Consider the following 26,902-nt stretch of genomic DNA (forward strand, 5'->3'; position numbering starts at 1 on the left):
GTATTTATTAGAAGACATATTTCTTTATTCTGGCTTTTAAATTAGCTTTAATTTCAACTGACAACATTTCTGTTAACATTATGATCCTGCCATATTATAGCATTCATCATCCATTGTTGTTATATCATGAACAACGCTATTTTTGTGATAGTAGCATAGTTGCTAACCTTGTAACAATTTTACCAGGGACACTTATCCAGGTAAGTGTGGGATCTGGGCGTTGCTAGATACATTTTGATGAATGTCAGGTTCATTTAAACATGAATATTCCAATTCAGGGCCTCAGAAAATTGGGATCTTGATAATTTTCCAGAAGCTTGGATACTTTTCAAAACCTAAGACGACCCCATCTCCCTTACGTTCCAGAATGTTCCATCTCCTCAAATCTCCCACTCCAACAACACCCTTTCCCTGCCTACAGAGATAGCTTCAACTTTCAGCAGGGGGGAGGACAGCAGGTCTTTTCTACCTTTTGCCATTTTAAAAGGAAGATGGCAGGTCTGTTCTCTCCTTAGCATCTTAGTGTCTCTGAGAGGCATAGGACTTCTCCTTTCTTCCCAGCAAGAATATGGAGCTACTCTTATTGGGGAGTCCATTTTCTCACCTCCCTCTAAGTGCCTTCATTTCTCCTGCTATTGAAATCTTATTTCCCTCTTCCTTTTTTCTAATGTTACCCTCCTGGCTCTGTGCCCTCCCATTTATAAGTCCCCTTTCTGAATCTTATTTTGGCCTGGTCCCTCTTCTTACCTTTAACCCATGTGCCTCACAATTTAGCTGCCTATGTCTCCAACTTAAATAGGGAAAAATATACCCCAATGCAAGGGTCCACACAAGATGGAGCTTAAAGAGCAGCTTAATTGGTGCTTAGGTTCTTGAAGAAGCCCCCTCTGCACTGGGGTAAACGTCACCAGTAACTGACTGAGTAATCCCATACTGGTCCCTAGTGTCTACTGCAGTGACCTTAGTCTGAGCAGTGTATAATTTAGCTATCCTATATATGGTGGTTTTCTCAGTTAAGTATTCATCTTCATAATATGCCACACTAGTATATTTATTCTCTTATTACTATTCCCAGTTTAGTATTCTTAACAGCTGAAGTGAATGAATAAATCTTCTATGCCTGCTATTTGCCTCTTTTAACCAAGACCCTTTAAACAGTGAGAATCTGGTACGGTACTTGTGTATGCTTTATATTGCAGTAGACATATGCATTCTCAAGACGTGTGTTTTCATTTTGGCTGTGTCTATACTATGACCTAGGGGTGTGATTCCCAGCTCAAGTACACATACTCACATTAGGTCTCATCAGGCTAGTGCGAGTATAAATAGTAGTGTAGCTATGGCAGCATAAGCAATGGTGGCATAGCTCCACTACACTGTGTACATGTACCTGGGGGTTTCAAGGGGCTAAGCCATGCTGCCGTTCTCATTCTTATTAATGAGAGCTAGTGCAAGTACATGTACGTGAGCTGGAAGTCACACCCCTAGGTCACAGTGTAAATGTAGCCTTTGTATTATCATTAACATGCCAGTAGTGATTCTTAAGAACCATCTAGACCACTGGTTCTCATCCCGTTTATGTGGGCTGCGTATATAGGTCTCTGTGTTATGTGGGCTGCATCCACACACACACACACACACACACACACTATGGCCCTGAGGATGTCACATGGGGCACAGTTGTGTGCTGACTGGGCTACAAGCAGGCCACAGCTTGAGCACCACTGATCTAGATCATGAGTGCATGATTCATCAAATCAGCCTGTTAATTCTTTGAGTAGTTTGAGATTAACTAAACACACTTTTCTGCAGCTGCAAACGTAGTATCTGAGTTTGAACACCTGGCCCACGACAGCTTCACCCTGCTAGTGCAGAATCAGTGTTGACTGATATACACACTGTAAAAATGAAAGCCATTTACATGCTCCAGGTGCCCATGTGCGGATAAATGAGGTTTGGTAGTAACTTCCATATTTTCAACCAAAGATTTTTTTAAAATAGGTTTGCTATAATTCAAAATTAAAAGGAAAATAACTGCAGATTAAAAATAATGTTCACTAAGTAAATATGAATGTATCAAACTGAAATACAATATTAGTGGTGGGATTTTACACATAAGTATGGTTCAATGTAAAAACAGTGAATTAAATGGTAAAGCTAATTGCCAACACCAGCAACTACAATAGGTCTGTGGATCAGTAAAGTTGGCTTAAGTTCAGATTTAGGCCCCTATATAAGAATGGCTTGATTCTCAAAAGCAGTCAATACCTACAACTCCCTCTCTTCATTTGGTGGAGCGGGTGCAAAGTTCAGCTGAAAAATAAGCCAGTTGTTAGGGTGCTGAAACATAGACTTAAAGCATCTTACTTTAGGAAGCTGAGTTTGAAAATTTTGACCAGACTATACCATGTAAACAGAATGGAAAATATCAGCATTTTTCAACAAATGTTAGGAATCAGCCATCCTTTTACTCTTTCAGGATATGCTTTATAAGGTGAGATTCTGGGCTGTGCCTCTAAGAGATACAGCACAGAGCTCCCAGCCTGCAGAATGGTTTGGCAGGGGTGTGCTAAGTTCATTTTGACCCACCTTTTCAGCCCTTGTGAAACTGGACTGCTCCAGAGGCTAAAGTGGCCTCAGGTGGGCTGTCAACATTACAGCAGCATGTCCCCAGCTAACTGTGCTGTCTGGACTCTCTGCTGGGTAACATGCTACAGCCCTGCCTCCAATACTCCCTTCCCACACCAGGCACAGCTGCTACCCAGGATTCTTAAGAGGGTCCTCTGTCTTTCTCAGATCCTGCACTGAGAATTCTCCCCTGCTCAGATCCCATAAATCCATCCTTCAATAGATAACATGATCATTGTTAAAAACATCACGTTTGCTTTTGTAACTAAACAACATTACAACAATATTCACTATTTCCTGAATGCAGGCAACACTATATTTACCTCTTTTCTAAAGCGCTTTGAGATCTACTGACCAAAAGTGCTGTATGTTAGCCACATACACAATAATACCTAGATGCAAAAGCAAAGTGTTTAATGGTACCCAGTCTAGTGTACTGTTCCTAGGTAACATACAAATATACTTGTCTAAGGCTATGTCTACAGTATGAGCTAGGAGTGTGATTCCTTTGATCATGCACACGTACTCAAGCTAGTTCAAGCATAAATAGCAGCGTAGCCGTGGTAGCACAGGTAGGGGCAGTTCAGATACAGCTGAGCTGCCTGACTGTGGCTCTGGACTTGTCCTAGAGCCACTAAATCATCAATTTGAAATGCTCTTCACTCATTGGTTATTCAAATGTTGTCTTAAGACAAAAGCCTACTTAAGTTTCACTTTTTCAGAGGCTTAAATAGGAAAGAGAATTTTCATGACCAGAAATGTTTTCATTTCACTCTTTAATCCACTTCATTTTTTCAAGCCCAAAGGGTGGTGGGAAATAGTACCAATGCGGAACAAGTCAGCGTATGGTTATTTCCAAGTAACTTGTACAGTCAGAAAAGTAATTTATCCCCCAGGAAAACCTATCCTATTTTCTTGCTTCTTCTCATATAAGTAGTTCCCCACCTCATGGGACCAAATCCTAATTACTTTTGTTGCACAAATAACCTCACTGACAGCAATGGGCAATTCTCATGTGTGAAACAATTTGGATTTGGCCCACAGTTTATATAATCCCTTGTCTTATTTTTAAAGGCAGAGTATTTCTTGGACTGACTATATCACACTGAGTTAAAGTAAGAGTGAGTGTGTCTGTCTGTCTTGTTTCTTCAATTCCAAAATAATCTGGATGTCACCAGTAAGAAAAACGGATTCCTCAATAGTGTCTACTGGAAATATATTAGAATCGTAACTTCTACTTCTGTACGTTAAATGCCCTCTAGGACTTGTATTGAATAGATACTGTAACTGCATTTGTCACTTAAAGTAAATGTAAGAATGTGGGGGCAAGTGGAGGAGGATGGGTTTTCTGTGAACAGTTTTACCTGTTGGTATTTGTGTGAATGTGGCAAAACGCAGAACCACCAGCTTCTGCTTCATAATCTGTTGGAGTTCCAGCAAATCTGATATTCATACATCTGATTTACATTGTATTATCATCTCACCTGTTAGACTAACGAAATACCATTGACATTTTACTTTAATATAAAATGCAGAATACATGCTACTGCTGCAATAGGAAACCATTATTAAAATATAGGAAATGCTGATATTTGACATTTTTTGCCACAGTTTGTAACCTGTCATTTTATGTTCCAAAAAGATAGAGTAACTTCTGAGGCCAAGACTTTAAAAAGTGACGGGAGATTTGAGGTGCTTATGTTTGAGTGCCCAATGTGAGATGCCTTAAAAGGCCTCATTTTCAGAAAGTGTGGAACACCTGCCCTCATAAATTGGGAACCTCTAAGGCGCTCCAAGTTGGGCACATAAGATCACTAATCACTTCTGAAAATCTCAGTCTAAATTTCCACACAATGTGCTATCATAGATAGTTCTAGAGAATTTTCCTCATTATGAAACAAGATATCAACTTAGCTCCTTTTCTCTTTCATGTAGCTGGCTCCTAGGTGAGCTTTCCTTTCTGAGCAGAGGTACCTGGTGATGAAGTACATACCTAAATTGAAACATAAAATGTAAGTGCAGGGAAGCAGACTCCAAAAGGGCCAGCATTCACCTAGAAAGAACAGGTGGACCTAGACCTGCACCTGAAAACCCTAATGGGATGAGTCCAGTCGACCCAAATGGTCCTGTGGGTGGTCTCAATAAACCCACAGGAGTAAGGCTTTTCAGACAGATTCTATATTCTTGTAGCTACCACACTATATTTTTAGGTATCTCATTATATGAGATATAATGCCAGATCCAGGCAAGGTCTCTGTGCAGCCAATCAGTATTGCTGGGGCCTTCGTGACAGCCCTTTGTGCCGCAACACACACGATGCACATTATCGATGAATGCCCGCTGACTAGCTTCAGCAGTGGCCTAGAACTGTATTATGCCACTGAAGATGCCTTCGCTTGGCTAGACGACTATGCACACACTAAATTATGAGACCTCAGTAAATAAATCTAGCCAATGCAGCTCCTGAAACATTTTCCTGGAACCCTTAAAGCACACCTACTATATATAGGGTAATTATAATACTGCAGTTATTGCCATTACATTGATGCATATGTACACATTTTTTCAGATTAGCAGGTCCACCCCACAGCCACCATCATGACTAGTGTCCTCATTTTACTGGTCAAGGATTGAACAAGAATCCCTTATAAACCAGCCAACGCTGTACTTCATCTAAAAGGATCAATGAGTTTTTTAAAAACAGATGGGCCCATGCTACAAAAATTAGCACCCTTTACCCAAATGTGAGGGGGTTCAGATGCGGTCAGCCAGAAAGTTAGATGTAGACACAAACTTCTCCAAAGCGCAGGCCTGTTTGGATCCAGGGTTTTGCTGCAACCCACAGTAACTGTAAGTGAGGGAACAAGCTATGAAGTTTGGATTTAGCTCCAAACCTCCTCCAGCCTTCAGGAGTTTTAGTACAGGATGTCAGACCTAGTTTAAAAGAACACACACTGTGGGCCTAATCTAATGCCCACTGGAAATAAGTGGAAAGGTTTCCATTGACTACAAATGGCAGCAGAATCAAAGCTTGACTCAGGACTTTGTTGAATTAACATCTATAATGATGAAGGTGGCTCAAACACACTATATTCATTTTCCATCCACTTTTTTCTTAATAGTTCTTTTCCCCACACTCCCTCTCTCTAGAAACAGATAATTCACTTCCAAATGGGATGCTGGAATTCAAACCAGTCAACTCCTGAGCAACATGAACTAAACTCCCCCTTAACACACAGCTGTCAATGCAGGAACTGACTAGGAGAAGGCACAGCTTACAAAGAATTTTCATTGATTCGATTTTTGCCACCTCAGGTTTGTGAATTCCAGCACAGTGGCATTAAGATCCTTCTCACAAGAGATGAAAATCTTACCTACAAACAGCATTGCCAGGTACATTTTTAGTATGTACGGGAAGCAGATCGATAAGGCAACTGGAAATGGCAGCTTGGTGGAGTATGTGCCGAAGGATTCAAAATAAGGCAGTGATTCATAGATGGCAAATGCTGCAAAATAATGTTTTGATGTTTTTTAAATCTGGAGTTATAGTGAAAGGCCATCTCTAAGAAAACTACATTTAAGGCATGAAAATGGGTCTTGGTCTACTGCCTTATCTTGTGAAATGTATGAAACACTATACTTGGCATGCATGCATGGCTTTACTTTTAATTCATTTTCTTGGGACTGAAGTTGTAATCATTTTGATAACTAGGATTAGCAAATATTTACTTAGTCCTCCTCGCTGCTGGGGTTTTCAGCTACAGGTATAGTGTACACACCTAGTCTAGATACAGTAAACTGCTATAAGCCACAATGGTACCATGCATAAGTTGGTTTCAAGTAGGGTCAGCTGCACCAGTGCATTTGCCAGCTTTGCACTGGGTGCCTAGAGTTAAGCTACACGAAGGACTGCAGAAAAGTGTCAGCATCCTAGGTTGAAGTTCTGTGGCTTTCGTTGCACTAACATTGTTAATTTTCCAGAGAAAGGAACTGTCCTGTAGAAACCAAGAAACAAAGAGAAAGAAACAGAGAAAGGGAAAAGAAGGATGAAAAAATGTGTAGATAAGAGTAAAGGGGTTAAATGTGTCTTATTTCTCAAAAACACTGATCATCAAAATGATCAAACTATACTGAGTGAGATTCAGAAAAAAGTAATTTGCCTCCTGTCTACTCCCTCCCTTTTACCTTTAGCGAGAATTGACAGGGGATATACTGGAATCCATAGTGTGTAGTTCAGCCATGTCAAAGCTTCATAGTACGTTCCTGTCTCTGATAACATGCAGTAAGTGTATCTGGAATTTAAAAAAAAAAGGCGGGGGGGGGGGGTGAACTTGTTTATTTTTCAAATTCTGATAAAATAGGAATGAATAAACATCTTACTCTTTAAAACAGTCACCTATATAGAGAAATTGATGGATTCCAGATTCCTGTACTCTAATCGTTTTAGCCACTCAGGTGGAATGCTGGACATTTGTTAAAGAAAAATTGCACCCATTTTATTTCGTGTCAAACTCTCATCGGCACCCAGAGACAGCTAACTTGCTGAAAAGTTTTTATTTGTGACACTGGCATAGGGTGGGGAGATAAAAACAATAATATGGTGCATTCTGTGTTGTGCTTCTGGTCGTGAAGGCTCTCATGCAAACCAGTTTCCAATGTGCTTTCATATTGGTTTGTCAGAAAATGGGCTTCAGGTATGCATGTAACTTCAATGGGAGGCTCATACATGTAACGGACACTAGAATATAGTCCATTATAGTTGTTTTTAGATCATATACTATTATTGCTAAATTACTGAAGCAGGCTAGAAGTTGGATTACTGCCATGGTTCTACAGATGGCACTACTGTTCAGTAAGAGGGCAGCCCCCCCATCACGGGGCCCAGAAATGCACACTGGAATATTTCCCTTATCTTCACTGTGCAAAAAACTGAGGGTCAGAGTTAGTAACTACACAACATGGGTGTTCTTAAAAAGTTTTGAGGTGGATATAGGGACTCAGAAGAATACCAAGGACCTAGCAGCCCTCTCAGAAAGGGCCCATCAATAAGTCTCCATATCCCAATTATGTACACTCTTGAATCCTCAGATGATTTTAGTAGGAGGTTAAAAAAAGCCCATAGGGCCCCTTGTGTCAAGAAATGCAGGCTAATGCTTCTTAGAGGAAGAACTCTAAGAACATTTTGTTGCTCAGTCTGTGTCCCCCCTTCAGTATGTCTCACTGTCTCTCCCTGTAGGGTCTGGGAGTAGGATTTGGCCATCTCAGAAGAGTAAAATGGAAAACTGTATGTGTACTAGCACAAGAATTCCAGAATACTGGTAGATTGTCAGCTAAGTGGAATGCCTGCTGCTTCATAATGGAGACTTCTTTCCTAGGGCTTTATGGCAATTAGCCATCTCCTCTGAAATTGAACAGTCATCATGCATAATGGGAATCCAGAACTCCTGGCTGTTAGACTCTCAAGGTGGTCTAATTCTTACCAGCTTGTTTGAACGGAGTGACCCAGTAACTTTCTGAAGATTTGAGACTGGTTTGATCACATTTTTGGTCAGTTGAAAGGCCTATGCTTACTGTAGATCGCTTTAAAAAAGTGCTTAAGCCACCATTAGCTGGGACTGTTTCTGGCAGATAACACAGCCCTCAGCAAACTTCCTGGTGGCCCCAGTATTAACTTTCTGTGAAATCCTGGGTGGTACACCTGATGGAAAGGTAAATAGGTTAGGGAAACCTGTGCTGTTCCTTCTCCTCTCTCCCTTTATTTTTCACCAGATTTTTTTTAAAGCAAACCTGCAATACAATAGAAAATGCAGATTGTGCACTTGGTAATAAGCAAGAAAGATCAGATGTGTAGGGGTAGGCAGAATTCACCCTCCCTGTGTCATTAGCTCTAACGCTCAGAAAACTTCATCTCTTTTAAGAATGTATCTAGAAGTGGTTGTTAAGGTATGAAAGAAGAGCCTCCTTCTGGCTCTATCACCAAAGCATCCCCTTTTGCTAGTGTGATCTTCCCCACACCATGCCCACGGGATCTACCAGTGCTGTGGCACAAAGCTACTATACCTCACTAGAAAATCTGCCCCAAAATGTGGAACCGAATTCTGTAATTTCAAATAATGCTTTCTCAGATGCTCAACCATAATCAGTAAATAAAGACAATGTAAGTATTCCCTAGAGGCTGGGAAACATTGAAAATAAATATAACCTTTGAGAGCTGCTGTTTTTCTGGGGTTTGTCTCCAGTGAATTTTCTGTTGGTATGTTTTAAAATATAGTTGAAGGAAATTCTCTTAAGGAGCAGGTACTTCTCCTAAACAATACTTAAATCATTCCTCAAGCAAAGTTTACTATTAATTTACACTATATACTCAAAAAGAAAAAGGAGTACTTGTGGCACCTTAGAGACTAAAATATATACTCAAACAGTCCTAGATCTTGATCTTTAGTGCATAAGACAGACATCATTTCTAGTAAACTCAAGTAGTTACTATTGTTCTAGTGTTACACTGGGATTGCTCAAGTCTTCTGTTCCTCAGGCATAAAAGTTATAGTACCTCCTAATGTTTGTTACTTTGCAATATAAGCAATTTTTTTTTGTTCTGGGCTAAAATGTGTCCAGTTGCTCTGGAATAGGCAAAGGAGGATGTGCAATAAGCCCCCTCCCCTTATGCCCCTGTACATCAGCTGTGTACAATTGCATTCCATTGTAACTGAGGGACTTCTCCATCTATACACCTCAAAAGATTAGTGAGGATGTTGGGCCTTTACATACCAACCTAACAGCTGGTTAGGTGCAGAGGAGAGACGCTGCTGTACTCCCAGGATTCTGCCACATCACCCCCCAAGGAAGTTGCGCCTCAAAGGCATAATAGAACACTTAATGAGTCTAACACAATCAAGCAGACAGGGCTAATGTATCCATTACCGATGGCTGATTGTGATGCAAATCTGATTAAGTCTATATCTATCTACACACACACCCCCGTGGTAAACAAACGAAGGAAAGGGAACTAGACAGATATGTTCTCCGTAGATAAGGAGGAACTATAAAGTAAACTAGATTCAAAATATTTCTAAATCAATACTAACATTTTACATTATTTGAACCATACATTTATGTTGGAGACAATATTATGTAGGAGGTCTCATCCGTTTGCATACTCGATGGTTGCCGTTATTTTGACTGTAATAGTTGGTATTTAAGGATTATAGTTAATAATTACATATTGACAATTCTATGCTGGAGCTTTTTGTTTCTGATGTTTTCTTTTTCACATTAGCTGAAGAGTGCATTTTCATTGGGTTTTATTTTACCTTTGAATCTTTAAAAATTAAAAAAAATGGGATATGAATAATTAAAACAAATTCACCTAGAACCCGAACAAACTGATCCCATCTGCCATTCATCTTCCTTCTCCAGCTCTCTTCATACCATACATCTTTCAGCTACCTCTCCAGTGCTAACCCTGACATCAAGGTCATCTCAGTACAAATGAATGAATTTTAAATAATGGAACAAAACGCATCCAAGGTGAAAATCATCCCTTTGCAGAGGACTGGTGCAAGGGCTATGCACTGCTTAAGTGCCACTTAAGCCTACATGTCTTCCTTGATGTAAGTAAAGAAACAGAAATCCAGAGGCACATTGTTCCTGCACAGGGTGAGTTTTATGTCCAATGCAAAAACTAATAGGGTGGGATTGTAAGTGACTTAACACACACTCCATTGAAAGTCACCTGTAACTTCATGCTGTGTAAATCTTTTTTCTATTCCTATGCTCTTTGCCTACTGCGATTTCTCCCTGTGTCATTTATATGCCCTATCTAGCCTAAACTTTCAGGTCACAGGGGCAAGAACTAGGTCCCTTTGCAGTCTGAAATGCATTGTCCACTTGATATATAACGATCAAAATCTTAATGAAGGGCCTGCAGTTGTGAGTTACTGTGCTACAAGTCTTGTGTCTAAGGCTGTCTTCCCCCTGCTCACTTACACGTATTTGCAGTAGCTCTCACTGAGCTGGCAGGAGTAAGAATAGCCGTGTATCCAGGGGCATGGGCAGCAGCAGCAGAGGCATGGCTGACCCATGCACAGTATAAACCTGCCTGAAACCGGTGGGTGCGGGCTCAGCCATACCTCTGCTGCTACTACAGTGGCGCTGCTGCTGTTTCCACTCACGCTAGCCCAGGGACAGCGGCTGCGAGAACGTGTACGTGAGCAAGGGAATCACCCCCTAGCGTGTAGCATAGACGTGGCCTACACAAGCTGTAAAAAGGAGATGCTGCTTTTATACCTCAAAGCAAAGGTATTGGAGATAGCGTTCGGGAACGGCCTTCCTTAAAGGCTGGGCTGCTGTTCTCAACTGGTGTCAGAAAGGTCAAATCTTTTGAAATAGAAAACTTGAATGCAGGGGCTGACTCTTGTAATATGGTAATAGGTTTTCAGTTTGCCTAACTAATACACCAGTTATTCTAGAAACCCCAGGGTGCCTTATCAAATACGAACATTTGTGTAAAATGTAAAAGTGTTTCTGCCGAGGTCAAAACAATGAAAAAATCAGATGGCATGCACTGGGTTTGGATAGCTCCATGTGACAGAAGCGTTTGCTTTACTTTTATGAGGTGACTGATTTCTTACCTGACCACATCCAGTAAATTCCAAAGGAAAAATAAAACGCACACAATGTATTTCCCTTGAACTTCTTCTTGACTGGTGATAACAAATAAAATGATGATTCTCTCAGTTATCTGACAAGAAAAAAAATTACAGTAATAATGACCTTCTACTCGTATGCATGGTTTGTGTATCTCTGACTTCTGGATCACTTCAGCAACAAGGATGTCATGACACTCTAGTGTGTATTAAACTAAGTCTGGCATCCCTGTTCTTTCCTTCAGCTTAAGTCCCCAGGCTGCATTCATGCCTTTAGCAGTAACAAAAATCCTGAAGGCCTGTGTAATCCTCCCAAAAGCCTGACATTAATCCACTCTGGATTATACTTGCATTGAAAGTGTTTAAAATATAGGGACAAATTCTCAGCTGGTGTAAACCAAGATAGCTACACTGACGTCATACCAGCTGAGCAACTGACCCACACAATCTGTTCTGTTAAATTATTTAATGGGCAATCTACCCACCCACTTATGAAGTCATGAAAGGAACACTGCATAACTAAAATAGAATGTCTGTACAACACTTTTTCTATATCTTATTTACCAGTTCCTGTGTGGAACTCTGGGCACAGACTATAATTTTAACAAACAATAAAGCTCTTCCACATCTGTCAGATACAGCAGAATGTCCACGCATCATCTTATTCTTCATCAAACTGATGCGAGAACGGATTTCCTGTTGCCAGCCCCTAGTTATCTAGAAACAGAACACAACCCTCCCTGCTGGATCCAGTTCCTCCTCTTGAAAATCTTTAACGTATGCCACAGATTTTAAGCTTTGCTCTCTGGCCATATCTTCCCCTTCAGATGTTAACACAAAGTAAACTCTTAGAGGGGAGTGAATCAGACTCCAGTCTCAGCCAGGGAGCAAAGATGAAAGGGACTAACAGAGCAGCCTTCAGAAATTAAACTAAAAAACTGCCAGCAACAACCCTGCTTAAGTCAATGGGGCAGAGCAGCTGACAGAGTTAGTACCTTAGTAAATTGGGAAGAAAGTAGGGGTTTTTTTGTTTAAAGAAAAAAAATTCCACTTTTTGTGTAAATGACGGTTTGCATGTGGCTTTGTGTTCTCGCTCTTACAGTCCCTAATTGACTATGGTAAAGTATTTGCCCCGATACTCTTAAAAAAAAATTCCACTAGAAACCAGGTCTTTTCATGTCCTTAAAAAGGGAGAAGGAAGCATGTGCAGTCATTTCACAAAATGTAAACAGTATGGTTTTGTTTTTCATTCGTCCTCATTCAGTACATGAAGATCAAAGTGGAATTTCCTCTCTTTGTTACCCCATCCCAGCATCCACTCAGTCCTGTACGCAAGCTCAAATTTCCACAGTACAATTTGACCATTTTAAGAGTAAGCAAGACAGCAAGAAATCAGATTCAATCAGGACAAAATAGATTGCACAATCCCTCTTTGTAAACATTCAAATCTCTCCTTAAAATTCACCTCGGCTGTGCTGTCTAGAGAACAATGCACCGTGGCCAGGCAACCAATGTGCTGTGATTGCTGCTTGTTACACTTACCATAAACATTAACGGTTACCTTGTGCTCCCCCATCCATCTGTTATATCCACTTGTCTTTCATCTTATATGGTAAGCTCTTTGGCACAGGGACCAGGTGTGCATACATGAACACTGCCCTGGAGGAGGCCTTTAAGTGTATGTCCTTAGTCGCAGAGTTAGCCTGGGTAATCAGTACCCAGGCTTAGCCTAATTCAGGTGTGAACAGCCACACTCTAGTTAACTGCATCCTCAGTAGTGCTGCGCTCATCCATGAGTGGTGCTTGGACTTCTGGCAACATATCCCATGGTTCTTTGTGATCCACTCTGATTCTTTCAGAGTGAATTGTGGAGTAATTTGTCTGTCCTTCCGGGCACATGGGGGCAATTGTGGGAAGGCATTGGAGAACTGTATCAACACTTGAGTTATTTAACCTGTATCTTCACTGCAAAGTGGGCAGATTACCAGCTTGAGTGAAAGCAGCACCCAGGTTCTAACCCATACCCCCAACTATGCCAGCTTGCCTGGGTTGAAACTAACATCAAGTGAGCTGGGTTTTTTTTGTGTGGACAGGAGGAAGGAGCCTGGACTAACTCTGCAGTGAAGTCATAACCCAAGTCCAACTATAATACAAATAATACCTGCTCATATCCTTTCCTGACCCATTCCTACCCAGTTCCGAGACCCCACCTGCAATCCTCTCCATGCTGCCCTGATGAGCACTGCAGTGATTCATAGTGTGCAGTGGATGCAGAGTTTTCTTGCATGGTCTCTCCATGGCTTGCCTAATTTGCACAGTGGAAACAGTAGTTTTACTGTAATTAGAGTCTTCTCCCTGACAGGATGGGAAGGGGGGAGTGCTGTGAAAGGCAGCCTTTGGCCCATTGTCTACAGAGGCTGTGGCAGCTCTCCAGTTGTCAGTTATTTCTTCCATGACTACCATCTAACCTCGTTTATCCACAGCAATTGTATTGTCATGGAATCGTGTCTTCAGGCTGGCTTTCCTGCTCTGAGCTTCCATAGTAAATTCCATTCATAATAAAGTCTATGTCAGTACTAGAGAACGTGTGAGCTCAGCCAAGACTGACCTCTGTGCAATAAATAGTCTTAGCCTTAGCAGATAGCTGTTCTCTAAGAGATGAGGCGTGTGTGCATTTGCCTCAGGATACATTGGACAGCACACTTTTGTGTGCGCGTGCATAGGAGTGTGTGGACTTGTAAGAATTTGTATTTTCAATTTAAAAGTTAGCTGCATTTTGATGAATTTCTACATTTGACACCATGCCTGAGAATCAGCACTCAGGATAAAAATCTGTATTAGTCAATCCCTTTTTTAAATGCAGATTTCAAAAGAGATACATCATCTATTCTGGGCATCATTTGAAAAGAGGGGGTTACCCAAAATACTAAAAACACAACTAAATGTGTTTGTCTTTGCACCACAGACAGTAGCACCAGTTTCATCAATATTCACCTGTTAAGGAATAGGAGGTGTGGAGTTCTTGGCTTTTCAGTTCCTAGAGAGGAAGACCAAAAAGCTCAAGTTTAAGTTAACTCCAAAGCAGAGAACAAGAGAGTTCCCAGGAGAACATAACACAAAATTCTCTCGTTCTCTGCCAGAGCACATAGTTCGTGTTTCTCCTCTTTCTTTGCTCCCACAACAAAAGGTATGCACTTAAATTCCTATAAAATGTCACAACCCCTGGAGCCTTTTATAAGTTGATTATATGTCTGGACATGTGATTGTGCTAACTTTTTGACCTTTAGTCAAAAAAAGGAACTGCTCTTTCCTCCTACCCAGCCTAGCCATAGCCCTTCCTCTCTCCCTGCCCACCCCTCTCTAAAAGAGATCCTCCCCTCAATGAGCACCAACAAACGGTGCCTCCTTCAGGCAGCTTGAGCCTGTTGAACTGCTGGGAAGGGTTTCTCAGCCACCACTTTGCAATCCAGTTGCTGTTCCTCCTCACACGTGGTTATGTATGTGGTGCCTCCCCGTTGCTCGTTCCTGCCTTAGGGAACTGGTTAGGAACTGGCAGCTAGGCAGGCTGAGCACAGCAGGGGGAAAGCAGAGCCAGTTGGAATTCACTAAAGGTGAGGTTTGTGCCCTGACTACTTCCCAATGGCCCAGCTCCTTTCTTTTCTCCTGACAGTACCTCCTAGTGATCCCTCAGAGCCTTAGACAGTGGCAGGTCCCCAAGCTGTTTAATACCTTGAATACAAGGGTCTCTCATTGAAGTCAAGGAGATATACTTATCTTCCAGGACAGAAGTGGGGAGAATTCAACTCCTCAGAATTAGCCAGTCTCCTACTGACTATAAACACTGCTCCAGAAAGCACTCAATTGTCCATGGAGGGAGTCTTCCCTTCATTCTCCTCTACTGGTCACCCAGTAAGTTACGTTGTGTTTGTTTTTCTTTTTTCCATTATACATTTGGGGATTCTGATACCCACCATGCTGGTCTGCTGATGAGCATACACTTAACTATAGGGAAGGGGCAAGGAAGTGAGTTAGAGCTGCTGGAAGTTACATTAGGAATTATGCTGGGGCATTCTGTCCTGTAAGTATCTCCTAGTCACCAACTGCAGCTCAGGTTAAATCTGTATGTCAAATCAGAAAGAGACAGAGATTCTTTGGTGCAGTATAAATTGACTTACCTGTAAAAACCTTGGGAGAAAACGGTTTTTTTCAATGCCAACTAGAACGTGCAGGAGCTCTAATATGGACAACGACTGGCAAAGGCACATTACGAGTCCTATAGAATAGAAGGTATCGGCCAAAGAATCTACAACCGCAGGGAAGAAGAAAAAACACAGTGCTATTATTTAAATCTCTGAATCCTTTCTATGCCAAGCCTTGGATACGTCCACTCAGGTGTTAAAAAGTAAACTTCTCATGCCACTGACCTTTTGAAACAGACAAGCACAGAAAGAATGCCTGGGAAGTAGTATACATAGTGGGGAAGCTAAGAAGGGCATGGGATAGTCTACATCTGACATACTTTTTTTTAAGTGAAGTGGCTATAACGACCACTGAATAAATCTGTGCAGGACCTGGATATTTGGTTTCAAAAACATTCCTCTGCAATAGAGGAAGGTTTGATGTTTAATAAAATATCTGCTACCCGGACTTTATAGTTTATGTGTAAACCATTGTCCTTTGTATTCCCAATATTTGTCATTTCTTTTTAACTCTGAAGTCAGTTATTTTCTATCCCTGAACTTCAGTCAACATAGGGCCAAAAATATTAAGGCAGGTCAGATCAAATACTGTGGAATATTAATTGTCCTTAGCAGAAGAGACAGCATAGCAGCAAGAACTGTAAAAATAGTGCAGATGTATTAGTATTGTTTTGTTCAACCAATCCAATGGTCATCTGCATTGAAAGATGCAGTATTTTATCAATCTAACTGAAATTATAACTTGACATAGTAACACAAAGAGAGTCCTACATTTGTTCAAAAGTTTGTTATGTCCAGTTTAGGGATTTTAAAGTAAAATGATAAAGCAATGTAAAATGAATGAGTCTTACCTTTCCCAAATGACAAGAACCTGATGGTCATATTTGTAAATATCCAGGAATGTCCACAGAATTGGATTAAATAATAGATGAAGAGATAAGTGTTCATTGTACAGCTGTAAAGGCAGGAACAGTAAAGTAAATAAGCAAACCCACAATACATTACTTTGTATTATGTTACTATCTGTGCCAGTGTCGCAAAGCAAATTATACCCCCCCCCCACACACACACACACACACAGAGAATACATCTACCACTGCCAGGAAGTGGAGCTGAAACTTTAAAGAAGTGTGTCTATGTCACTAACCAGAAAATCATGCTCCTTCCTTGTTGACATACATAAATCACTCCAAGGTGCTTTTAAGGCTGCCATCACTTCTGTATCTGAGTGCCTCACAATCTTTCATGTATTTATCCTCACAGCACCCTAGTGAGGTAGGGGAATTCTGTTATTCCCATTTTACATGTGGGGAATTGAGAGAGAGAGAGATTCGGCTAGGTCTACACTGCAGCTGCGCCGCTGTAAAGTCTCCCGTGTAGCTGCTCTATGCCAGTGGGAGAAAGCTCTCCTGCTAGCATAATTAAACCACCCCCAGGAGTGGCGGTGGGTATGTTGGCAGGAGAGCATCTCCCACCGACACAGCGCTGTCCATGCCAGCACTTTTGTCAGTTAAACTTGTGTTTTTTCACACCCCGACCAACAAAAGTTTTATCAACAAAAGTGCAAGTGTAGACATAGCCTTGATATTTACCTAAGGTCACACAAAGTCCAAGGTAGAGCAGGGTCTTAAACTAAGTCTCCCCCATCCTAAACTAGTTCATTACCTACGGGACCATCCATTATCTTGCATGGTGATCAACATATTCATGTCCTCCAGGCTTGATTATTGCAACTCATATCTAGGAATTAACCCTCACAGCCAGAATAAAGCTCCAACTGATATACAACAAATCAGCCCAACAGGCCACCATGAGAATATCACTCCAGTGTTTTGCTCTCCTTGCTATCTGCCCACGAGCTATCGAGTCCAACTCAGGCGCTCCCTCCTGATATACAAGGGATAAGCCCTGGTTGCCTGGAAGATCTCTTCTCCAATCACCAGGGCCTTCCACAACGGTTGTGTTTTACTGGAAGCATGTAAATGTCAACCAACAGTGGGATTTTTGTGAGCATGGGAGACCGAACTCTCACAGGAGCTGGACCTAGACTGTGGAATTTGCTCCTGCAACGTCTAAGGATGACCCAGACACTGAATGGCCTAAATCAGAATTAAGTGCAAACTCATCTCTTTGACATGACTTTCCCTTTGTAATGTCTGTCTTCCTCTCTCACACATAACAGCCAATCAAGCTATTTCTCCCACAAGCCAGGAAGGAAGATAGATAAATTGATTGTATTATTTCTATTTTCCAGTACTCTGAGGTGCTCCAGTGTTCTAGCTCCCACTGTCATATTACATACATTCGTACAAACCCCTTATGGAAAAGTCCTATACAGTTTAATAGAGATTAAGCCAACAGGGATGTATAGATATCACTAAAACCCTACAGGATTTAATAGTGGCTGACATCCTCTGGGTTGTGTAGCTTACTGCACTAAGAAGAAAAATTCCTAAAACGGAAAAGTAAGTTACTCCGAACATGAACATTGCTGTCAAGTGCCATTAATAACCAGTAACTGGTTCCATATATTATAACAATAGGAAAAGTATGAACAAGTTGTTAGATATTAAGAGGTTCTGGCAAGATCCTTCATTGCTTAGTCAAAAACCACCACAGTTTAATGATAGTACCTGGGCTTTGCACTGTGTTTATATCCTTTGTAATTCATATATTCTCTCTCTCTCATATGTACAATTTGTAGCATTTTCCTCAATATAGTTTGAAACTATTCCAAGAATTTTGGGGTATTCCTCTGAACCTATCATCAGCCAAATATCTGGAGCATGTGAACTCAAACCACTTATGTGAGAACAAATGGTAACCAAGAGGATGTTTATAAATACTAACTATGCGCTAGTGTTCTCCAATGTTTGGCCAATATACCTGTCGTTTTGTTTTAAAACTCATCCTGATGAGCCGTGTAAGTGTGTAAGGGACTATGTTGTAACTGGCATCAATACGTAATGTTAGGCACTAACTGCAGTACCCAAAAATAAGAGAGCTTAACATTATTTAAGTGAAGGGTTGACCTGGAGGATGGCATTCCACACTATCTTATGAGGGACCACACTGAACTCTGGGGCTTTCCTACACCAGGCTGGCAGTGGCTAAGAACATAGTGTAAGTAGCACATTTAGGCTGTTTGTTGGAAGTACTTTTCTTCATTCCACATGGACTTCTGGCACTAAACAAGAAGTGTCTTTGAGGAGCTCCAAAAGGAGTCTTACCCAGCCCTCTTCACCCATGGAAGGTTCCTACCATGCAGAGCCTTTGAGGGAAGAGGGGAAATCTGTCGAGGAAGAAAGATGATTTAAATGGAATGAAAAATAATAAATTAGAAAGTCCAATTGTTTTGCTATGATATTTCCTATATGTGAGTTGCAGCATCTTTTATGTCTGAGGAGCAAAAATAAATGCTCTGAGAGGGAACCTGTTACACAGACCTGATGCAAAACTCCACTGTCATTGTTTCCACTTAAAGGGTCAGTGTCAAAGGTGTTTGGCTTTAATTAGATTTCCTGCTTTTTTGGGGCTCACAGCAGGAATCCATCCACATTTACATTGGATTGCCCGATCCTGCAGCATTCTTAGGAGCATGGCCTACTGGATAAAGCACAGGATGGGATGTCTGGAGATCGCTGTTCTATTCTTACCTCTGTCACACACACACACTCACTGTACCTTTCTTTCACCATGTCTATAATGGGGGTGACATACTTCTCTACTTCACAGGGGTGATCTAAGAAAACATCCCTTAATATTGTCAACTGCTTTTAAGATCCTCAGATGAAAGGTTCTTTAGGAACATTATGCATTTCAATACCCTGCCTGTTTTGAGAATTGAATGGAGAGACAGAGTGATATGCATCATTGCAAACAAACCCAGCCCACTGAGTTCATTATGGACAGTGCTTTAGTTGTAATTTTTATAATGCTATAATTACTACTTTGCATAAATACATTGAAACCTCTATGATGCTGTGACCCAGTGGCGGATCCCAACTTGTTCAGAAGAAAAAGTTTGCTTTTTCTTGCACACCCACAGGTCTGGGAAAGTGAGACTGCATTAGATAACAGATCTCTGTTTTCCCTCAGCATGCATAACTCGCAAAACGGGGGTGTCCTATTTAGTCCTAAAATATACAGGCAAATAGCATATACCTGCTTATGCTTTAGTTGTCCAGCCGAGAATCCAAGATGGTAACAGCTTTAGTTTGGAAAGTCAGATTTTTTCAGAAATAGGATGATTACAGAACTACATATTACTACTACTCTTATTATTTAATAGTATTGTGTTTCTGTGATGACTGTCACCATTAGCACCTGGGTGTGTGCATTTGACAGTGGGCTTGTAAACCTCCACTGTACCCTCTAGAGCAGTGGTTCCCAAACTTTAACAGCCTGCGAACCCCTTTGACTAAGTTGTGAAATCTCGTAAACCCCCTCCTAAAAATGAATATTTCTGGGGATTTAAGTTTAAATTTCCTCTGCACTCTGCAGGGCTCCTGCTGCTGGGCCCTGTTGACCGCCCCAGTCAACTGAGATCAGGCTGCAGGTCCCACTGACCACCGAGGCTCAGGCTGCCAGCCCCAACTGCCCGGCCCCGCTCTCCCTGGGGCTCGGGCTGCCAGCCCCAACTGCCCGGCCCCGCTCTCCCTGGGGCTCGGGCTGTCTGCCCTGCAACCGGGTCCCACCTACTGCTTCCAATGCCCAGGTCTTCTGGCCGCCATTAGTGAATTTTTTCTGGCGAACCCCCTGTAACATTTTGCGAACCTCTGCTCTTAAGGCTTCTCTCCATTATGATACTAAATAGTACATCCAAAGGACAGAGATCATGACAACCTGGGTAGATTTTGGCACAGACTATGGCCAGGATCGCTTCCTGCTCCAAGGGAGGAATCTCCCAGAACAGCTTAAAGAGCTGAACAGTACCCCGTTGTAGCTATACAGTTCCACACCACCCCCAAGGGAACACTTGCTACCTAATGAAATAGACACCGATGAAGCAACAGCTCATGGAAAACGAAGAGTGAGGATTTAAAAAAAAAAAAAAAAAAATCTGGTAGAAAACCCCATCTGCTGCCCTTGTTTCCTTTGTCCTACTGATCTGAGCTCCTAGTTCAACTCTCCCCACCCCCCACAAGCTTTACAGCTGAGGGGGGCAGGGAAAGAGGATAAACAGCTGAAAACCAGCACAAAAGTATGTTGTTTCCTCCTGCATGCATATCCCTCCCCCCTTTACCTTCCCCTCTTCTCTGCAGTTGAACGGTTGAATTGCTGGTTTTGCCTTTGCTCAAGAGTTACCAGTTGGTGTGGAGATAGGTCACTGCTGCTGCATCTGTCTCTGTCCCTCTCTGGTCACAGCTGCAACAGCTGTTTTCTAGGAGGCTACCCCGTCCTCCTTTCTCCCCCCAGAGTCACTGAAAGCAGCACTGCAAAGAAGTAGACACTTTCCTAGTAAAAAGGAAGGAACCACTAACTCAAGGGATCCTCATTCATTTTATCATTCTTCTGCAGGCACTACCTCAGGCCTGTTTTTTGCCTTATTACAAATAGTCCCTCTGGACTCAGTTCCACTAGTTTTTGCAGTTAGTCAGAAGAGGTATTTTCAAAGGCCAGTTGAGAGTAAGCATGCAAAATTAAATGCAGATTATTCTGGAGAAGAGTGTAGGGTGATACAGAAGCCAGTTAAAAAGTATCCATAAATAGAAAAGAAAGTGATGGTATTTAATTTTCAGCAGACTCTAAGTGACTCCAAAGCAAATAAATGCTGTTTCAGTTACTTCACTGGAAATGGAGACTGCACTTTTTATGCCTATAGTGTGGAAATGTGCAAATGTTTGGTCAGATGCGATCCTGTATATACAAGATTTGCTGGGTGTGTGTTTGATTTATTTAATCCAGATATTTGCATTTTAAATAATTTAGAAGATTAATATATTAAATAACTAGACATGACAAAATATATCAAAGTAGCAAGAATACACATAATGAGACACAGGACAAAGCAAGCTACACTGTCACGGATGGAGTAGATTAATAGACTATATTAATTATCACTTTAGAGGCCATCCAGAAGTTAGGATACCCGTATTTTATCTTGTTTGATATAATTTAATTTGTAGCTTATTACAGTGCTTTACCCTGTATTTTTGTAATGTTTTAACTGACTTATCCACTTATAAATATTGCAAAATTAGAGCCAGATAAGCAAGAGGTAACAGGAGTGGTTGGGGATGGAAATACTCACAGATGTAGAGAGATTGTAAAGACAAACTGAGGAGACAAATCAGAGGGGAAACATGACAAAAAAAAATATACAAAATATTTAATGGCCTACAGAAGGTAAGGAAGGAATGTGTGTTCCCCTCCCTCATAGTACAAGAGCAAGAGGATATTCAGTGACCTTGTGACTCAAAATGTGGGGGAAGAGAACACAGATACTCCCTTGCCATTGCCCACAGAGCAGATAATGAGGAAGTGAAGGGTGGAGAGTGAGAGGAACCATGGCTCATTTCCTCCATCCCCAGTAAGATTAGCTGACTGGTGCACAGCAAAGAGTGAGCAAAACACTGGATGAAAAGGGGTGAAGTAACTTAGCTGCTTCCCAGGGCAGGAGTGGAATTGTGACTCATTGTCTTGGCTGCTCCTGGAGCCATGCAGCTGTACACTCTCCCTCACTCAGGAAAGATTATAAGGTTACAGTCTCGCTCAAAAGGAAGAGAGACAGATCTCTATGTTGTGGTTTTTAAATGCACTGTACAAACAATAACCACATCCCTAAAGCCCAAGAGCTGTGAGCAAAGTAACTGTTTAAAAATAAACTCTTTCCAAACTTTTATTTGACAAGTACTTTTGAATCTTAAATACCTTCTATTTGGGGGCCTTATTCTTTTAATCTTTGTGAGAGTGATTATTTCAACCAGACATTGTACTAGGAAAGATAAAATTGATGTAGAGGAACAGGTAATAGAAAAAGTTAACTGGAATATTTAAAATATTTAATATTTCTCTTGCTCTGGTCTTCTCTGCTTCTGCAGAGAGGGTTATCTGAGTCTAAAAAACATGGTTGTCATAAGTCAGGGCAAAACAAATTACTATGGGCCAGATTGTGAGCCTCGTGTTTACGGTAGTGAGCAGTTACATGAGTAGTCCCACTTGATTTCTGTTGAACTACTTGTGTGAGTAACTGCTTACCAGTGCGGGCAAGAGGCTCACAGGCTAGCCCTAAACATTAAGAGCCCAGTCTGGCAAGGTGCTGAGTGCCACTCGCCAAGTCCTATGCGCCTTCAACTCTCATTGACTTCTGACGATGGCAGGAGACTCTCAACCCTTTCCAGGATATGGCCCTAAATTAAAATGTTCACCATCTTAAAATCAAACTTTTTGAGTCTTTATGCTGGCTTGAAAGGTGCTAATGGCTGCCATGAAGGGAATCATAGACCTCATTAAAGCCAATGGATGTGCCAACTGCTCTCTTACAGGCTCAATAGGAATTGCAAAAAAAAAAAAAAAAAAAAAAAAAAGGGGGGGGGGGGCTACTGCCCAAGAAAATACCCTATATTTCAGGTAAGAGCTAAACCATGTGGACTGAGCTGTTTCCCTGATTGCAAAAGCAGGGGCTAGGATATTGGTTTGCACTCTGTGTTTGAGACAGAGGAAAGCCAGGGGAAGAAGTGAGCATGACTGTGAGAGGAAGCAGAGAGACATGGCTTCTAAAGCCAAGAGCTCACTAAAACAGTGATTGTGAAGATTTCCGAGCAAAGGAACTGCCTGCCGTTATGTTTCTACCGTGTTCAGGAAAACCAGACAGTGTTCAGTTTTTGTAAATAAAAAAAAGTTACACTGAGAACATCCCTAACTCATAATCAATTTCTTATCCTAATGGAAACAACCCTGCAAGGCTGAATACCTGGGTGAAAGGGGAAACACATCTAGAAATGTGTGTTTATTTATGTCCATGTGAAATAAAAAGACCATCAGAAGAGAAGTGGTGGCTGATGGAAGAGTCCTTGCCTGTACAGCTCAGGCGGAGCAGGGCTACCAGAAAGCTAGAGGAAGTTCAGGGGACCTGAAGCCAGGGAAGAGATTCTGGGAGCCAAACTCTCCAAAGAAATGATCTAGAGAAAACTCTAAGGGGTACCTCATGGAGTTAACCTTAACTTATCCGCTGAAGTGAGCTGTAGCTCATGAAAGCTTATGCTCAAATAAATTTGTTAGTCTCTAAGGTGCCACAAGTACTCCTTTTCTTTTTACCCTCTCCTGTAGCTCTTTTTTCAATGTGAGGAGGTGATTTGACCTTTACATTGCACTTTGCTACTCCCCCTCTGACACACAAATGCAAACACATTATGTTTTATTCATTGTGTAGGCATATGTGGATTTGGGGTGAAAAATTGGGGAATCACCACCTCAGACCACAGGATATTAATCAAGAACTTAACACCACACAGCCAAGTACTCCTACATTGGAATAAACACTAATTTTTTTTCCAATAATGGATCTTAATCCATGTATAAAAATCAGTGCTGCACGGAAGTTGCTTGAGTTTATGATGTAGTAAAGAACTGCTATCATCTGAGCTGACCACTATAAAGCATTGTTTATAATTGCTGTTTAAGAAGCTGAATCTAATATAAATGTCAACAGTTCATTTTTAAAATCAATAGAAAAATGTCAATTTATATTTTTAATGGAGCTTTTTAAAAAAAAAATAAATAAAAATAAAAATCCAGTGTCTAACAGAAGACCCTTTAAATAGTATCTATTTTTTTTTCTTTTAAATTCCTTAACTCTTACCAGGGCTCTTTTGCTTCCCAGTGGATGCCTAGAAAAAAAAAGTCTTCAGCACAGCAAACCCTCTTTTAATGTGTGTGTGTGAAGCTGCAACAGGACTCAATCTCATCACTAAGGCAATGGTGTAAATTTTATTATGGAGCAGCAAAAGTTTATTTAAGATATTCAAAATAATAAAAAAAAAATCTGCAAAAGAGCCAGTGGGATTTTGCCCAGATAAGGAGTTCAGGGCTGTACCCAATGGTGGAGGTGGCTAAATGGAGAACATTGTGTATCAGGAAAGGAAATAAGACAAAATGAGGTATAAGGTATTATTTTTTCAGTGAACCATTGGAAACAATTCTAGGTATTTTTAGCAGTTGAAGAAATATTTTTTGTTTTATACACAAAGTTTTCCAGATATTTCTTATCAAGGAAGACAAACTATAAACAGTCAGTATTCAAGCTATAGTACAAAGGAAGCAACACAGCCTCTGGCCTGCCAAGATAAGAAACCTTAGGACTACAGTTGACAGTAAGAGCAAAAGCAAATGACTCAGAAGCAAGGCTGGATCTTTGTAAGTAATTGGCAGTATGAAGAAAAAATTTAACAAAGACAGAGAATAAGAGGAAGGTGAATATAATGACACTGATAATGAAAATGTATGACCTGATTTTTCAGAGGTGCTGTGTGTTCACCATGTCCTGTGGCTCTTTTAATGGGAGAGGGTGATCTGGTCCATAGATTCCACTTTGATTCTCACCCTTTTACACATATATGCAAAAACTATGCTCCATTCATTGTTTAGGCATGTGGAGGTTTTGAATAAAGTTACCCCTGAAACATTTATCCACCAGCCACCTCCCTGACTTCAGTGGTAGCTGCAAGTGCTCAGCCCTTCTGGAACGCAAACCTTTGTTTTGTTAGAGGATTGAGGTTGCTAGTTATTTGGCCAATTACACTCTGAAATCCAGTGGGGAAAAGTTTTGGTTTTTTTCTAAAATGGTTCCATCTCCCACTCTGCCCAGGTATCAATATCCCATAGTTAACAGCCACCCCCCCCCCCCAAAAGAGAGAGGCCTAAAACCAAGCTTTCCAAATTTCATCCAAGAACCCACTAACTCCTTTTGTTGCCCCTATCCAAGCAACCACGAATATCTTCCAATCAGAAAAGGAGACGGGGGAGGGGGAAGGAACAACACTCGAGCCTGAAGTTAGGACTCAAAAATCCGTATCTGGGAAAGGAGCTTGCTCTTCAGAAAAGCTGAGCACCTACAAATATAAATGAGGTCTACAGGAATGGAGCCTATTCAGCACCCCTAAGAAGTCGGGCTACTTCTACTTATTTAAAATTTACTTTTAAATAGGGACATAGGAGCCTAACTTTAGGCACTCATGTTCTAAGACTGTCAGCCTGAGCGCACAGATTAGCCTTGCGGCACGTCCTGAAGGGCAGTAACTTCAGGTTCCAGCAAACGTAAGGCACGAACTGGAATTCTACAGCGGCTCAGCAGCCCACGCAGCAAGAACACGGTTCCCGCAGCCCGCAGATACACCCGGAGGTTATTCGCTCACGTGTCTTTGATGATCGACGGCAGCACGCAGGAAGAAGGAAGGTGATCTCCGAGCTCAATCTCTTTATAGAGTCTTAAATCGCACCCGGAAACCAAGGAGCTTCCAGCCTGCGGCGTCCTGAGGCAAGGACTCCGGCGGGCACGTGTGTGCGGCGCTAACGCCCTCGCAGCCCCAGCGCGCAACTAACCCGCAAAACCGCGCGCGGTGGAGTTGGTCTTTAAGGGGCGCATCTTTCCATCCCGCCCCCCTGGCCCCAGGGGCGTTTCCGAGGGCCAATCAGCAGTCTTCTTTAGCTCTGTGGGTCCCGCACAAGCAGCCGCGTTCTGGCACCCCGGTAAAGCGTACGGTCATTGGGGTTGCATTAGGAGGTTCGCATTCAAAACCCGTGTTCCAGCGACACGAAGCGGGGTCTGGCTCTTAGAGAGCTTCCGGACTTCGCAGGCATTTTACCGTCAGCGCTATGGCTGGGTGATTATTTGCTTTTGCCGTTTTCTGCAGGGTCTTTTGCGTGGTCATTCCTCGTTCTCCCCCTCGGCTGGCTCTGGCCGATCCGGAGTAGGAAGGTATTTGTCTTGGCTCTCTTACGCTGTCTGTGAACATCCAGCGTCCCTCCCACCAGCCCCCTTTTGGTTTTGTTCGGCTTCATCCACCAGACTTCCGCGCTGAAGCTGGTCTTACTCCCCGGGCTGTGCACCCAGAGGACCTCCCCCTCGCAGCGGGGACTTGCCCAGCTAAACCAGCGGGTGCCCTGATGTAGAAGAGCCTCCTGCAGCCGGTGTCTCTCAAGAGTTCTTGCTTTCAGCGGGGTTAGCTGGACTTTAGCGGCAGACAGCAGCTTGCCCTCCCCCCCCCCCAGCATTGGTGACCGCCCCCATGGGGGTATTTGGAGGGAGCTCTCAGAATAGTGAACGCTAGTAAGAAGCGTTCACAACGCGGGGTTCCTTTTAACCAGCTGGACCTACGCGAGGTAAACTCAGCCCCCAGAGCAAACCGAGGAATGGCGGGAGCTCCCAGACTTTTCCCTTTTATTGTTTCTTTGGTCCCTGGTACACTCCCCCCCGCACCGAGCAGAGGT

The 26,902-nt window shown here is 42.0% G+C and overlaps 1 protein-coding gene across 2 annotated transcripts; it reads right to left on the reverse strand.

Moving 5' to 3' along the window:
- On the reverse strand, positions 1 to 26,625 carry HACD4 (3-hydroxyacyl-CoA dehydratase 4). Of its 2 annotated transcripts, none has more exons than XM_074953462.1 (7): positions 25,828 to 26,625; positions 16,324 to 16,427; positions 15,449 to 15,576; positions 11,259 to 11,368; positions 6,814 to 6,920; positions 6,003 to 6,134; positions 1 to 4,621 (listed from the first exon to the last, which is right to left on the reverse strand). In XM_074953462.1, the coding sequence occupies exons 2-7, from the start codon at positions 16,418 to 16,420 to the stop codon at positions 4,539 to 4,541; spliced, it is 657 nt and encodes a 218-aa protein (XP_074809563.1). In that variant the 5' UTR covers positions 16,421 to 16,427; positions 25,828 to 26,625; the 3' UTR covers positions 1 to 4,538. The 2 variants fall into 2 exon arrangements, with proteins under 2 accessions (XP_074809563.1, XP_074809564.1); XM_074953463.1 differs by lacking the exon at positions 25,828 to 26,625 and adding an exon at positions 20,718 to 20,735.
- Positions 26,626 to 26,902: the final 277 nt, after the last annotated feature.

The sequence above is a fragment of the Natator depressus genome, chromosome 5 (assembly GCF_965152275.1).
Source record: "Natator depressus isolate rNatDep1 chromosome 5, rNatDep2.hap1, whole genome shotgun sequence".
Taxonomy (NCBI): domain Eukaryota; kingdom Metazoa; phylum Chordata; order Testudines; family Cheloniidae; genus Natator; species Natator depressus.

What these genes read in the sequence shown, in the direction of transcription:
- HACD4 (XM_074953462.1), bottom strand. Translation starts at nt 16,420, where the DNA reads ATGAACACTTATCTCTTCATCTATTATTTAATCCAATTCTGTGGACAT. An exon ending in TTCTCCCAAGGTTTTTACAG is followed by an intron (nt 11,369 to 15,448) that starts GTAAGTCAATTT and finishes TTTTCTTGTCAG; the next exon opens with ATAACTGAGAGAATCATCAT. An exon ending in AATTTACTGGATGTGGTCAG is followed by an intron (nt 6,921 to 11,258) that starts GTAAGAAATCAG and finishes TTTAAATTCCAG; the next exon opens with ATACACTTACTGCATGTTAT.